This window comes from Lolium rigidum, chromosome 7, assembly GCF_022539505.1.
Source record: "Lolium rigidum isolate FL_2022 chromosome 7, APGP_CSIRO_Lrig_0.1, whole genome shotgun sequence".
Taxonomy (NCBI): domain Eukaryota; kingdom Viridiplantae; phylum Streptophyta; class Magnoliopsida; order Poales; family Poaceae; genus Lolium; species Lolium rigidum.
The window spans coordinates 75,036,767-75,052,022 of NC_061514.1; the positions used below are offsets into that span (position 1 = coordinate 75,036,767).

Here is a 15,256-nt window from a genome sequence, read left to right on the forward strand (position 1 = left end):
CTACCGGACAGAGAAAAGGCCTACACTTAGCAGGCCTATTAAACCCCAGACACCAGCGCGCCAGTCTAGCCCAGATAGGGAGCATTCCACTTCGGATCCAGTTCGTGGGCTACAGCCACGCCAGGCCGTGCTCCTTATCGTGGGCCCTGCACGATTGCTTAACCCGTCCCGGACTCGGCAGGCTGCGGGCTGGAGAACCGCCGCCGCCGACGCCGCCGCCACTCGCCGTCTTGCCTTCCAGCTCGACGTCGCCAGGAGTTTCTCCAACTCACTAGCCTCCGTCGCCGGAACTACTGCTTTCCTCTTTCCCTGTCTGGTCCAACTCCAAGCATCGACGAGAGTCGCAGACCGAGGTCACGACTCACGCGACAGCAAACGCGATTCCCCGCTGCCGCCGCCCGCCGCCCCGCTCCCGTTCGGGCTCGGCCCTCGACGCTCTCTGCCGTCCGGCGGCCGCCGTCCGCCTGTCGCTTCCGGCTGCCCGGACTCCCTCTGCACGCGCTCAAGAAGAAGCGGGCAGTTGCCGGCTTGGGATCGGCCGCCGCGGCGCCGGTCGCCGGCCGCCAGTGTGTTGGCTCCAGCAGTCCCCGGCTCTTCCCACCGGCCGCAGCGTTGCGCTTCAGGAGTCCAGCTCCAGCAGGTCCCCGTCCGCGCCCATGCTCCCTGCACTCTGTTTATATTTCCATGTGTCGCTTATTCAGCTATTCCATGAAGTCAATTTAAGACTTGAAATTGCCCCTATTCAGACTGATGTTAAAATTAATAGTTTGACACTTTTAGCGGTGCATCCAGGTGTCGCAAGGCAAGTCTTCTGTTTTCCTTTTCTCGCGTTCGGTAAGCATAGTACACTCAGTGTACACAAGGAAAATAGATGGTATTAGCAACGTTGCAACTTAGCCCTGGGCTTGCTCCTGTTGGCCAGATGACTGTTCGTGTCAACTTTATTTTCGTTTGAGTATCTTGTTTCATTGCTGGAGTCATGATTGACTTGGTTTACGGGAGGATGCTGTCGATTTTTTAAAACCCTTGTAGATTTAGCCAAAATCTCCAAATTAAGATTTTGGCCAAAACTTCGAATTGTCTAGAAAAATCCCAGACAATCACATCAAAACAAGCATATGCTTGTGAGTTTACTGCTCAACTTTCAGCTCATTCTAAGTTACGGTTCAGGTTAAAATAACACCTGAAGTTTCTTTCCATTCAAAATCTCAAATTTTCACCCAATGTATGAACTGCACAGAAAAATATTTAAAAGTTACCTAAAATCAACCATATTCATGTGAGTGTATTATTCGAATTTCAGCCAATTTGGCTTAGCCGTGAGAGAGGGCATGGGTTAAAACGGTAATTGCAGGTGCGAAATTTCATTTTATTCATCACCATTAATGAGGTTACGTTTGCTTTGAATGCAATCTGTGATGAGCACCGCTGATTTAAGCAGAGAGGACATGCATATGTCAAATTGGAAGCGAAGTACCATCTTCCAGATATCGGCGAAATGTTGGATACTATCTGGGAAAATCTCGGATAACCCTGAATCCACCGGTGCGATCCTACATCCGACAGTTACTATCTGACTCTGATTGAGGAGATTATCTGAGAAACCTGGTCTGAATCGGCGCCGAATCCCTTCAGCTCTACTGATGGATACTATCTGTTCCGTTTTCACCCCCTGAATGTGTGAATTACTTGGCTTGATTCTGGGTTCCCTAAAATTTATAATAGTCTTGAAATCATCTGATGAATGATTCCATTTCAAAATTCTAGTTCACCTTCATCAGTTGAAATATGATTATTGATGATTGAATGTCTAAATGGTGAATTTTATTTTGCTTGCCTAGTGTATACAGGCTAATAGGCTCAGGCGCTTAGTCTTATTAAAAGAAGAGGAATAAGAAAAGGAAAAAGAAAAGGAAGGGGAAGGGGACCTAGAATTTGTTAGTAAAGTTAAATTCTATTTTTGGGTAATTGTAAGGGAAATTATTCCACACATTGTCACTAAGATGATAAACTTCGACTTTAGCATTTTCTGCTGTGAATCTTAGCAACTCAATTTACTTGCCCACACTCAAAATTTCCGGTGCCACCACTTGTAGCTTCTCTACTTCATTGAGTGCATTTGCTCTTTGCTACTGATTTTGATTTCTTCGGATGCTTTCCTCTCGTGTTGTCTCTTCGTTCTTTTTGTAGCTATAGAATCTAGCATATGTTCTTTTCCACTGTCCAAAATAGTAGGGACTGGGCAGTACGTATATGTATCTTGTCGTCCTCTTGTGTTGTGTCTATAGTTCTAATTCGAATGATGTATTTGTTTCTCCAAATAACTATACGCCTGCCGTATCCTTGATTAGAAAACTGCTTTGTCGTTTGTCTACTGTGCTTCTGTACTGGATAACTTGGTCTATTATAGCCATTTAGCACAAGGGACTTAAATGACCTACTTTATAGCGAGGCATGCTAAGTTATGCGTGCGCTTACTGCAGAAGAATCCTGTTAGCTTTATCTTGTGCATTGATTTTCTACTGTTGAACTCTTCAGGTAGTCTGGTTGGTAATTTGTAAGATTTACGGCTCTATAAGAGCAAATTCTTGTTGGGGATGGAAAATGTGCACGAGAAAGACAAGCAAATTGGTGAAGAGGAGGAGGAAGAAGAGTATGTCTTGTTAGAGTTGGATGATTGTCTTTATTCTGACATCCAACCAAATGACCCATATATACTCTCTGTAAGTTGGTTCTTCTCTGTGTCTGGACCTTACTGGTACAAATGGGCATTAGGTTCTCTTGTAAATTTAAAAGCAAGATGCAGTAGTTCTCATTTTCCTTAAGCACTTCTAGCTCTTTATCATTGAAATGGCTCACTTCCGTTGACTATCCCAGAAATGTCAAATGGCCATTGAAGTCCGAGAGCATTTTTTTTCTTGTTTAACATGACGCTGATTGTCTAAGAGAATTTTCTTTCAACTAGTATGTGATACTGCCTACTGGTATATTACATGAAAGGAAAAGAAAATATGTACATTTCTGGTATTTTGAACAACTTTTCCTTCATATTTCTTTTTGGTTGTTATGGTCAGATACAAAATTCTGTTCAGTGTGTGTCTAGGCCTCTATGGTAGATTCACGGAGAAAATCTGTCGTTTATCATGTTTGGACATTTTAATTTTTTAGCACATCTCCTACTTATTAGCTGTTCGATGCCATGCTTTGTCCTATCTCACTGTCTATCTACGAGAAGAAGTCAGTTTTACTTTTGTCAGATGTTCACTGATTGGTTATTGACTCATATACTCTACTCTATGTGTGTTTACTTCATTAAGTTCTTTGTAATCATGTATTTCAGGGTTTGGACACACTGACTCCAACCTTGATAGTAGGTGATGGCTTGAAAATGGTGAGTATTATTAATGTTATGTCCGCTTTGGAAGATGCTTACTTGCTAGCTTCAGGGGCGCCGTTCTATGGTTGTTTGAAGTTTATCTTATTAATCTTTTGGTAGTGACATACTGACGATATATATTGTTGCAATCTATTTTAATGTATAGTCTCAGTTTATTGGTAGCAATGTAGATCCTTTTTAAGCGTAAAAGTACACAGCTAACTAATGTATCACCGTTAGAACTTAACTTGTAGCTAGTATGTTAAATCGATATCTGGATACACCCTTTACAACATTTTTCATTATAGGAGACTCTGGCGTATTTATCAAGTAATGTTTCTTAGCTGTACTTTCTGCCTGTTAAAGTTGTAGTGTACTAGATTGAACGTGGGTGCATTTGAATTCAATAAATTACCTGCGATAGCTTTAGCACTAGCAACCATGGTGTTTGCTGATATTACCTGTACCACTAAAGCTTCATTGGTTTTCCTTCCCTTTCCGAACTCTGATAACTATCTGCTGCTTTAATATTGCAATATGTATTCTAGGCTTCCAATTATAAAACTATTTACTGAATGGCTTGTAGCTGATGCCTTTTTATTGACAGGTTGGAGAATACGAAGAAACAGTTGGCACATGTTATTTATTTTCAGAAAGAGGTAAATTTTGCATTAATAATATCGCTCTGATCCTTTTTCTTTGCAGCCAACTTTTTCCGTGTTAAATGCTGGGCGTAGTGTAGTAAATTGATCGGATACCTTATGAATATGCTGATGATGTCTCCTGAAGATTTTCATGTTTGTTTTATACGAGATGGCCTTGTCTGCATGGAACTTCTCGTGCTCTGAATCCCTTTATTGAGGATATGTTTGAACTAGAAATATGTATTTATCAAACTTGTCAGAAAGGCAGGGCCATTAATTTTCAACCTTGTTACTGCTTGCAAACCTAACCTAATGTGATTTTTGCAGGGCACTCATATGTTTTTTAATGACTTGCTTTCCTTGTCAGATGCTCCACCAAAACCCGTTCGTGGCGGGATGGCTCCTCTCAAAGAAAAGAAGGACAAGCAAGCCAGCAATAGTAAGGAAGCACCAGCACCATCCAAGGAGGTGAAACAACTCGCAAGCGTTCAAAAGATCCTCAGATTCCGGTCAATTGGCGAGGATCATCAGGAGCACAGAACATATCAGCATGAGGGCAAGGAGTTCTGAAACAAATATATCTAGTCGTTTAACCTTTCTTTGCTGCCAGCAGTCTACATCAAGTAATCGGTTGACCCTTAATACACAATGTAAGGATGGTACTCCATAATCTTAATTATCCACAAACATTCTCTAGTCACAATTAACTTTCAGTATGTGATTCTGGTGATTTTTTATTCCTTTTTTTTTTGAATTTTCAATCGTCTTAAAATCTGGATAACGGAATTCTTGGCTGTCAGAGAAAAAGAAAAGAAGAAATAAAAAGAATTCTTGGCTGTCTGTAAACTAATGCAACACTGTCAAATATTTCTGAAGCTGTTGCGTGCTTCTATTTTTACCCGAGGAGCCATCTAGATCTAGTAGGTTAATTAGAAGGGTGTGCCTATGTCTCAGTTGACTGAGATTTTCTTAAGTCTCAGTCAACTCAGAAAAGTGCAACTACAGTTCAAAGAAAAGTGTAACTCGGTTCAGTTGCATATTTCTGTCAGAAAAGTGCAATTGCACTTTTTTAACAGAAAAGTGCAACTCAAAGCACATTTTTGTAAGTGACTTAGACTTAAGAAAATCTCAGTTGACTGAGACATAGCAAAACCGTTATTAGAAATGGTCGTTGGCATCAGTATCTTTGGACCACTTGACCTTGACCATCCTCACGCGCAATCGAATGGATCTGAACTTGTAAACCATTTTAAACACCAAGACTGGAATCTTGATAGTGATTCCCAAGTGGGAATGGTACACCACCCTTTGCCACTTGCAACATATAAAACACCAAAACCCTGCCGTGAAAGTGGAGGAGACTAAAAACTAATCGCGAAGGTCGTTTATAACAAGAACGTACACCCAAGCCAACCCAAAAGCAGCCAGGAGCTTATTCGTTTGAGCTCCTGCGCTGGATCTGAAGAGAAGGAAACACACAGTTCCCCATTCTCGTTTCACGATTATCAGTAGTAGACTAGCAGTAGTACTAGCTAGTTCTTAACCGTGGCACCGGAGAACATAAGGATGACGGAGTCGGCGAAGACGAGGCCGGCGACGGTGGCGTCCAAGAACGTCGGCGAGTACCGGCGGGTCGAGCCGGAGCTGGAGGAGGAGCTCGACGAGGCGGAGTGGGGGCGCCGGACCGAGGCGCGCAGCCGCGGGCGCAGGAGGGCGGAGAGATACGTCTTCACCTGCGCGCTCTTCGCCTCGCTCAACGCCATTCTCCTCGGCTACGGTCAGTTCCTTCTTCTTCTTCCAAGCTTCGTTTCTGCTCGATCGAGGATAATCTTCTCCATGGAATGATCATTGAAACATTGCTGAACCCGACGGAAACCGGCCGGCGATCGCGCGATATTAATTGGGCGGTGGCTGAGCTCACGCCAAGCTTGTGCGGGCCCACTCTCGGACATGCCGGTTGTTGAGTCGCTGCCGTGTGTGCATTGCTGTAGTAGCTAGCAAGAACTGGTCATGATCGATCGAAGTAGCGTCCAATAGTCAAGTGCGGAACGCCGTGTTTGGCAGATTCAGGTTGGTGGAAGACTCTGACGACGGGAGCGAGGGGGGACAGCTACTGTTTCACGTAGGAACGGGGAACTTTCCGGGGTCAATTGTCGGTTCATAGAGTACTTCTTTTTCTCGACGATTAGTACTCCATGATTGAATGATTGATTTGTCCAAACCACCATGCCTTTGCTTAAACTTGTAGAAAAGGGACATCTGCATTGTAGTATTAGTTAGTAGTTTAGGGGTAAACTTCATTAGAGCTCTGTCTGACTCTGACCTTGCAACCCGGCAAATTCTGTCTTTTTTGAGAAGACGCAAAAACTTACGTTTTGATGCATTGATAGAGAAAATTTGATGCAAATCTAGAAAAGTCACATCCGAGTACGACACGACACACTACACATTAAACCGTGGGGAGAAGCCCCTGCTGGCGGCCACGATTTGGCCTCCGCCTTAATCGTGTCTTTGGGGAAGCTCCCACCAATGAACGAAAAAGACACCGTCAGCAGGAATGGTTGCCGGTGAATGAACAAGACCCTCACTGTCTGGCCAAATTGCAAAGGGGTATATAGTAGTTTTTTTGACGATCAAGCAATCGAAAACACACAGGTAACCAGTTTTACTCCGTGTAAATTACTTCGCAATCAAAGAACACGACAACAACACTCTGATCATAGTCTTTGCCAGCGAGGACGAGCCAGGCCACCTCCTATAATTTTCCACGACAAAACCGAGTACATGACGAGAGTGGACAAATAGAGGCCGAGCTTCATGTAGCCATTTATTTTGGAAATTCGGATAGTTTTAAGTTTAAAAAAATTCTATTTTTTTTGGATGTAACCAATGATGGTATCTACAAACATGTAAAATCTCAATGTGAAATTTTTAGGAATTTATACTACACAAAAGATAAATGTGTGGATATGAAAATAGTGAATAATGCAGATTTCAAAACTATAAAACCTGCCAGATTTTATTTTTATTTTTGTGTAGTCTACAATAAAAATAATTTTACATTTATATTTTGCATGTTTGTAGATTTCATCATTGTCTACGATATTTTTTTCAGATTTTTTAAAAGTTAAACCTATGATTACAGTTTTCGGTACATGACCTCAAACAAAATAGACAAAAAAATGTGCAATTGAATCGAAACATTTCTCCAAATGCACTTCTGGTCCTAGAGCAACTCACACGGATTCACGAAAGGATCGTTTTGAAATATTTTTGGGAATTCTCCGGACCAGTATAGGAAACACGTCGACATCCCCCACCTTCCTCGCGCCCCTCGTTTCGCCGTTCATGACCTCCAAATCCGGCGCCATTCCGCGGCGAGAGCAGCGTCGTCACCGCGTCTCCGGCTGCGCGGAGCGGGGCGATGACGTCCGCCAATGGCAGGGGGGACAAGTACGCGGTTCTCGATCCGACCGACGGGCCGGAGGTGGACACGGCGGGACCAGGGGCGCGCCGGCAGAGGAGGCCCTCGGCGTCCGACAGGAGGATCAAGGAGCGGCTACGCTTCGTGTACGCCTGCGCCATCTTCTCGTCGCTTAACGCCGTCCTCCTCGGCTACGGTGAGTTCTCGCTGTGTCGCGGCCAGCAACCCAGGGGATCTGTGTCTACGGGTGGAACCTCTTCGTTTCTCATGAGTTTGTGAGCCCCCGAGAATTGGAATCGTGGTATCCTTTTGATAGCGATAGAATTTTGCAACTGCTAGTGGTGATGGTACGATTTTCATGCTAACTGTAACCTGAAGTTCAGATGCTTTTATTCCGTAGCCTGCAGTTTCAAAAATGGTTTAGTCTCTGGTTGTCCCGAACGTGGAAATCAGCATATGAACACGAAATTTTCGTTTCTATAGACTATAGCTGCCGTCCTTAGAGATTAAGCTTTAATTGCTGTCTAACACTTTTTATAACACAAGGCTCATTCTGCTATCTTCAGATGTTGGTGTCATGAGTGGCGCAATCATCTACATCCAGAAAGATCTCCACATTACTGAGTTTCAGGAAGAAATCCTAGTGGGCTGCCTAAGTGTGATCTCACTCTTGGGAAGTCTGTCAGGAGGAAGAACGTCTGATGCGATCGGCAGAAAATGGACAATGGGCCTTGGTGCAGTTATCTTTCAGACCGGTGCGGTCATCATGACATTTGCTCCTTCATTCACTGTGCTCATGATAGGGAGGCTTCTCGCGGGGGTGGGTATCGGCTTTGGCGCCATGATATCTGCTGTCTACATTGCTGAGATCTCCCCCGCGTCTGCCCGTGGGACTCTCACATCCCTCCCCGAGATCTGCATAAACTTAGGGATCCTCCTGGGCTACGTTTCCAACTATGCATTTTCAGGCCTCTCCGAGCACATTAGTTGGAGGGTCATGCTTGGTGTCGGTATCCTTCCGTCTGTCTTCATCGGTGTCGCGCTTTTTGTGATCCCGGAGTCCCCTAGGTGGCTGATGATGGAGAAAAGAGTTCCAGAAGCGAGGGCAGTGCTGTTGCAGATTAGTGAGTCAGAAGCTGAGGTTGATGAAAGGCTGGCTGAGATTGAGGAAGCTGCAAATATTATGAAGTCGGTGAAATCTGAGGACAAGGCGGTGTGGAGGGAACTACTGAGCCCTTCTCCTGCTGTTCGTCGGATGCTATATGCTGGATGTGGTATTCAGTTGTTCCAGCAGATCACTGGAATCGATGCTACTGTCTATTACAGCCCAACAATTTTCAGGGATGCTGGAATCAAGTCTGACCAGGAGCTTCTTGCAGCGACCGTTGCCGTTGGGTTTACTAAGACGATTTTCATATTGGTTGCAATTTTCCTCATTGATAAAGTTGGGCGCAAGCCGCTTCTTTATGTCAGCACCATTGGCATGACGGCCTGCTTATTTGTCTTGGGGATTGCCCTTACATTGCAAAAGCATGCCATGGGGCTTATTTCTCCGAGTATTGGGATTGATCTGGCAATCTTTGCAGTTTGTGGGAATGTGGCATTCTTTTCAATTGGGATGGGACCAATTTGTTGGGTCTTGTCGTCAGAGATATTTCCTGTAAGATTACGAGCTCAGGCATCAGCACTTGGTCAAGTAGGTGGTAGAGTGGGCAGTGGTCTGGTTTCCATGTCATTCCTCTCCATGGCCCGTGCTATATCCGTGGGGGGAATGTTCTTTGTCTTTGGGGCAATCTCGACTGTCTCAGTTGCTTTTGTATACTTCTGTGTGCCAGAAACTAAAGGGAAAACTCTGGAGCAGATTGAAATAATGTTTGAAGGTGGGAAAGGATGGAAAGGAGGTGAGGTCGAGCTTGAAGATACACAACACTTAATACAGGGCGACAAGAAGTCTGCCTCTTTAGGTTGATATAATCAGTAACAGGAAACTTCATGACATTCCATGTTTCAAATGCTGAAACAGCCTCATCCTGCTTCAGACATCTGATTAAGAAATGATCAAGCTGCCATTTTAACTACTGCTAATTTTGAGAGCTCAAGAGGACATAGGTTGTAACATAGATGTTTTTTTTTGTAGTGTAAAGTTGTTCATATACAATATCCCAAATATTACCTGGAAGAAGGATACAAGTGATGTTGTATATGGTGGTATATTCCACCTACAATATAATCGAAAAATTCTTAAGAAACAAGTCTTCATCTTTGCATTAAAAATTCTCAATCATCAAGTATAGATACTCTGTATGTCTACAGTTTCAGTATAGTTCAGTCATAAAAGTATTTTTATAAAACTGTTTTTTGGTGAGATGTCTAGGTACTAAGCAAAGATAATTGAGAAAACATGTTATGGTGTTGCTATTATGACCAAAATCACATTTCACCACCTTTGTTAGCATATATGCAAAATACAAGTCAGAAGCAATCTTTTCAAATAACACCATCCGTGTCGGAAATTCAGAATGTAGCTCCACTTTGCACCAGCCTACCCCCCTTATCTAGTCAGACCCGCTTGAACAAAAAAATCCGCCATCTAGCCCACTTTGGTTCCACAACTTCACTTGATCTGATGGACAAAAAAAACCCTCATAAATCCACTTCGTGTCTCCACTAACTTTTTTTTACCCGATGTCTCCACTAACTTTTAAATCATCAGGACAAGGGAAGTATTTCTTATACATATTTTTGCACTAGGAGTATTTTTTTTATTAATTCTGATCATGTTAGAAATATTTAAATCATGACCTCTCACTAATGCATCGATATTTGCCATGAATACATTGGAGAAATCAATTCCTCATGAGAAATTAAGAAGCGTCTAGAAGTATCTGGAAACTTGCAGCAAGAGAATAGATTGTTCGCCATGAAGGCTCAAGAACAAATAGTTACCGTAGCTGATACTAGATATAATTTTCCATGGGTGAGTAGGAATTACCTGCACTTTCTTTATGTTGCAATCTATGGCTTGAGCCTGTCAAGCTTGTTGTATTATTTTGAACTAAAATGCAGGTGCTCTGCTTTTGCATCGAGATACAGAGTAAGCGATTCCGGGCTACAACTTTTTTTTGGAAAGAGTAAAGCTTCAGGGACCCCCCATGACTGGTTTGCTATGTGTCAAGAAAGATTCACGGTAACTATAACAGTTTGCCGGAAGAACTTCTTGATCTATGCCATTTGGCATTTGTTGCAGCTGGATATTTTCTTTTGTCTGAAAAGTCATATCCATTGAAAACAATGCATCCATGTGAGATGATGGATCAGTTTGAGTCGTCGTGGGTGGGCATCCAGAATCTGTTGGTGAGCCACAAGGAGTCGGCCACGGCCTTGGCGCCATCATGGTTACGGTGCCACTCGTAGTAGGCGTGCGTGCGGTTCTTGATCTCCAGCGTCCCGTGCCCAAAGCTCGCCTCTCTGAACGCCGAGTACCCCGGCTGAGGCTTCGTGAAGCTACATTCATTCATTTATCTTTGTCAGTAAATTGGGAACAGATTTCAACTGCATTTTGTCAGCTACAACTTACTTGTCAGCGATGCCTTCGATATTGCCTCCGTCGCCGATGTTCACGTAAACCGGCGCGTCCAGGTTGTGCACCGGCGTAGCCTTGTTATTGATGATGTCATACTGGATGTTCGAGAACCGCCGGCTGCGTTCGTAGGAGTGGACATGTCCGGCGAGCACGAGGTCGACCTTGGCATCGACGAGCCATTGCTCGAACTGCACCCGCATCGTCTCCCCCTCCATGTAGTGGTAGTTGTTGCTGTTGTACCATGGCGAGTGCATCAGCACGATGAGCCACGGGGTCGTCTTCCTGTCGACGCGACCCAGTTCGTCTTCGAGCCATTTCCATTGCGGAGTGTACTTGCCGTAGGCGGAGTAGGACGAGAGCACGATGACATGCGCCGAGGCGATCTTGACGGAGTACCAGAAGGGCTCCGTGCTGCCGGCGGCCAGGAATGGCGTTGGGTAGCGGTGGGTGAAGGGCTTGAAGGGGGTCGTCTCGCCGATCTCCGGCGCGTAGTCCAGCTCATGGTTGCCGGTAGTCCAGAGCCATGGCTGGTAGGCGACGCTGCGCTCGACGAAGCGAGCCCAGGTGTCCCAGCGGTTGTTGTCGTGGAGCGGGTAGGCGTCGGCGTAGGAGAGGTCACCGACGAAGAGCACGGCGTCGCCACCGTTGGCCTCGTAGTGTGACAACGTGCTATTCGAGTCGAACGTCTGACCCAAGTCACCTGTTGATTTTCACATACAATGATACAAATCAACAAAAATCAGAGCTAAATTAATTTTCAAAATGAGAACTTTGTAATGACATAGCAGAAGGTTACAGTGGGCATCCTTGCTGATCACCACCGGGGTTCAGGCTCATCTGAGAAGTGATTTTTGGTATGTCACATGGGTGTGTTCAACCTTAATAAGATTCTACAAGATCCCTCACCCGTCGGAAATCAGTAATTTTCAGCAGGCATACATTTTAGTGTTTATTATTTTTCAGCATGAGCGCTCTCAAATTGTTCTTCCAACTTCCCTTTTTTTACTCAAGACATCGCTAACGCTTGTTGATCACTTGAGTGGCAGTGCTGGGTGTGCACATTGCTTCCTACTCCGGCGGTGTCCTGTATTCAAACATGACAATCTTGTCTTGACACTGATGCTCGCCAAGAAATTCAGACCCCAACGAAGTTAACGTGTGAGCAACTCGTGGGACGCCGGCCGAACTCTGCAGCTACAATTGTCACAGCACACGGCATTGGATGCTACAACACACAATCGACAGAAATGCTGGCCTTCTTCTCATCTTGTCCTAGATCCTACCCCGAGCCGTTTGTCTCTAGCTAGTGCCTACTTGTCTTGTTTATCAGTCTGACAAGAAAGGGAGGTGGCGTTTTGGCTCATAGGAGAAATGCTCCCATTATACAAAATAATTAAAAACTAATATTAAAAATGTCAAAAAATTCTGACATGATTTTTTTGGTGTACATCGTGACATTCTTTGTTAGTGCACAAGTTTTCATGGAGAAACAATATTTTATGTGGCGTGTACAAAAAAGACAAAAAAATGTCTTGTACGTAGTCGTGTTATAGCATAAAAAATTGTCTTTTTTACAGGAGCCACAACTTTTTTTAGTTTCTTTTGAAAACTTGTGCACGAACATAAAATGTGTAAATGTACATGAAAATTTTTACTTTAGAATTTTTTAACACTTCGAAATGTAGATTCACTTAGTGGGAGCAAATGCTCCTATGAGCCAAAGTGAATATCCCACAAGAAAGAGATAACTGATCTACTAGCTGATAACAACGATGGGGCTAGAAAATTGCAAACGTACCGATGAGTCCAAACTTGAAGGGCGCATCAGGGCCTGGCTTGGGAGGGGTGGTGAACCAGAAGGTCCTCACCGTGTGCCCAAACCCCATCGCGTAGTAGTATTTGACACCATGCTGCAAATTCAGAGATGATCAATGGCGGCGGTGCTAGCTCTCGATCTGAGCTTCTCCTGAATACTGCTGTTCGTTAGGTACCTTGAGGTTCTTGAGGGTGCAGTGGTGGATGAACCCGGAGGTGTAGTTGAAGTAGTCGTAGCGCGTGTGCGTGCCCTCCGCCGACATCTCCATCTTCTCCGGCGAGCGGCCGTACGTCACGGTGCCGTTGCCCAGCTCGTTCGCCGTCACCCATGATACCGTCATGGCGGTGCCCGTCTGGTCACCCAGCGTGATGTGCACCTGGTTGGTTTACGAAAGAGGAAGAAGAAGAAGAAGAAGGGATGAGGAATTCAAATACCGAAGATGGTAATAGCTTATGCCGGTGAGTCGGTGACCCACGCACCTGTTGTGGAGCATTGTAGCCGGGCGGCATGCGGAAGACGTCGGCGTCGAGCGGCATGTCGGCGGTGGCTTCCAGCTTCCGCCGGTACCAGCTCGTCACCCCGGCTTCGGTTTCCGCCGCCGTGGCGAGCATCACGGCGAGCGCGAGCAGGCACAGGGCACCCATGCTGCCGCACTGACAGCACTGTCACCCTCACCAGCACAGGTCGAGAAGCAGAGAGGACGAAGTAACAGAGTGTGGAATGGAAGCGCCTCCTTTAGCTAGTGTGAGGAAGAATCAAACAATCAGTGATGGGTTATATAAGGACAGCAGGAATCTTTTCTCCCGTCAGACTCCTATCTACTCCGAAAATTTACAGATTTTTAGCTTTTATAAGCCTAGCGTTGCATGATCTGTGGCGAATATCCACGGATTGTGCTCGCTTTGACTGAGATCCGGCGAACGAAACTAATTTACATTTTGCGCAGGCGGATCACGGGTAGCGCGCCAATCGAGTTTGAAACTTTGAATACATTTAATCGGGGCACATAAGTTGACTCTGAAGCTGTTTTTTTTGTTTTGTTTTGATTTGCTCATTGGGAAGAGGAATATTGCGTCTCGTGGTATGTCCTCGTCAGGCCATGACAAATCGGAGAGCATCGCCGTCGACCGTCTTCGTTGAGCGAAATGCGGGATAGTTTGACCGGCCAAGCAATGTTGGCAGCAATTGGATGAACCGGCGATCACGACAAGGAAACACTGCCGAAACAATACAAAGAAGATAGGAGTACCGGTGTTTTAACTTTAAGCAAAGCTTTAGGTGGGCACATCAGCTCCATCTTCGATTCACTTCAGTCAGTGTAAGTTTTAATCTATGCGTCATGCTTCTATAAAATCTATAATAACAAGTGCATGCAGGTATTCATACTGTTGGCGAACAGTGTAAATGTGCAATCCAGTGGCCATGACCAAAAGGAGATGAGATTCACAAGCTGTGGCAATTGGCAAAGGACTTGGCTTTCTCATCTTTTTCCCCTGCCTGCCTGCCTTCTTTATCTACTGGCTAGTTGGTTGCAAATGATTTGAGACCATGAATGGCCAGTAGCTTTGGCTTTCAAGATTCTATCTAGCCTGCTATTTCTTTCGCAATCACGAGTACCATAAAGTTAGGATTTTGTAGCGCTCATTTTAGTGGTTGACTAGGCTACTATTCATCTTTTATCACCCAATACTCGCTCTTCTGAACGGAATTCATTGTGTACACTAGTAGAAAAAGGGTCATAATCCCGATTCGTATGGGCCTCCAGTCCCGATTTTGCAATTGGGACTAGATATTCGGGACTAAAGGCTCAACCCTTTAGTCCCGGTTCAAATGTACACCGGGGCCAAAGGCCCCGCCACGTGGTGCGGCCAGGGGGCCCGTGGTGGAGGATATTTGGTCCCGGTTCGTCATACGAACCGGGATTAGAGGGTCTTTGCTGCGGCAGAGAAAATTGCCGTTTCTTTGCCGTGACAGAGGTTTAGGGTGGAGCAGAGTTTCTCTGCGACGGCAGAGAGACTGGCCGTTTCTATGCCGCGTCAGAGTTTCAGGGTTTTATATTATTCATTCAATTTTGCAATGCATACATCATTCAAGAAACCACAAACATGATCATTTATATATAGACATCGTCATGAAATACATTACAAGTAATACATGTTTACAATATATAAAGCCGAAACCAAAAGATATCATATCTATTTATATATCTAAGTCATAGAATTATGAACTCACGATGGTATTCTCCAGTTCGAGCTATGACCTCGCTAAGAAAGAATCCCGCAAATTCCTCTTGAATTGTTCGTATGCGATCCTCCGTTAGGAGAGAGTTCCGCAGGCGTTCCATCTAAATTTAAAAAAGGAGATCAATATATACGAATGGAACTCAATACAATAGATGGTAATAAAATAAGAT

At 44.7% G+C, this 15,256-nt stretch overlaps 3 protein-coding genes across 3 annotated transcripts; 2 read left to right on the top strand and 1 right to left on the bottom strand.

Moving 5' to 3' along the window:
* Positions 1–568: 568 nt before the first annotated feature.
* On the top strand, positions 569–4,723 carry LOC124676271 (general transcription factor 3C polypeptide 6-like). Its single transcript, XM_047212351.1, has 5 exons — positions 569–640; positions 2,539–2,723; positions 3,341–3,391; positions 3,984–4,035; positions 4,388–4,723. The coding sequence occupies exons 2-5, from the start codon at positions 2,598–2,600 to the stop codon at positions 4,588–4,590; spliced, it is 432 nt and encodes a 143-aa protein (XP_047068307.1). The 5' UTR covers positions 569–640; positions 2,539–2,597; the 3' UTR covers positions 4,591–4,723.
* A 696-nt stretch (positions 4,724–5,419) lies between these two features.
* On the top strand, positions 5,420–9,666 carry LOC124674623 (probable polyol transporter 4). Its single transcript, XM_047210667.1, has 2 exons — positions 5,420–5,797; positions 8,011–9,666. The coding sequence occupies exons 1-2, from the start codon at positions 5,587–5,589 to the stop codon at positions 9,411–9,413; spliced, it is 1,614 nt and encodes a 537-aa protein (XP_047066623.1). The 5' UTR covers positions 5,420–5,586; the 3' UTR covers positions 9,414–9,666.
* An 800-nt stretch (positions 9,667–10,466) lies between these two features.
* LOC124675397 (purple acid phosphatase 2-like) lies at positions 10,467–14,049 on the bottom strand. The gene is made up of 5 exons (XM_047211473.1): positions 13,323–14,049; positions 13,019–13,219; positions 12,826–12,937; positions 11,022–11,727; positions 10,467–10,948 (listed from the first exon to the last, which is right to left on the bottom strand). Exons 1-5 carry the CDS (start codon positions 13,485–13,487, stop codon positions 10,759–10,761), a joined length of 1,374 nt encoding a protein of 457 aa, XP_047067429.1. The 5' UTR covers positions 13,488–14,049; the 3' UTR covers positions 10,467–10,758.
* Positions 14,050–15,256: the final 1,207 nt, after the last annotated feature.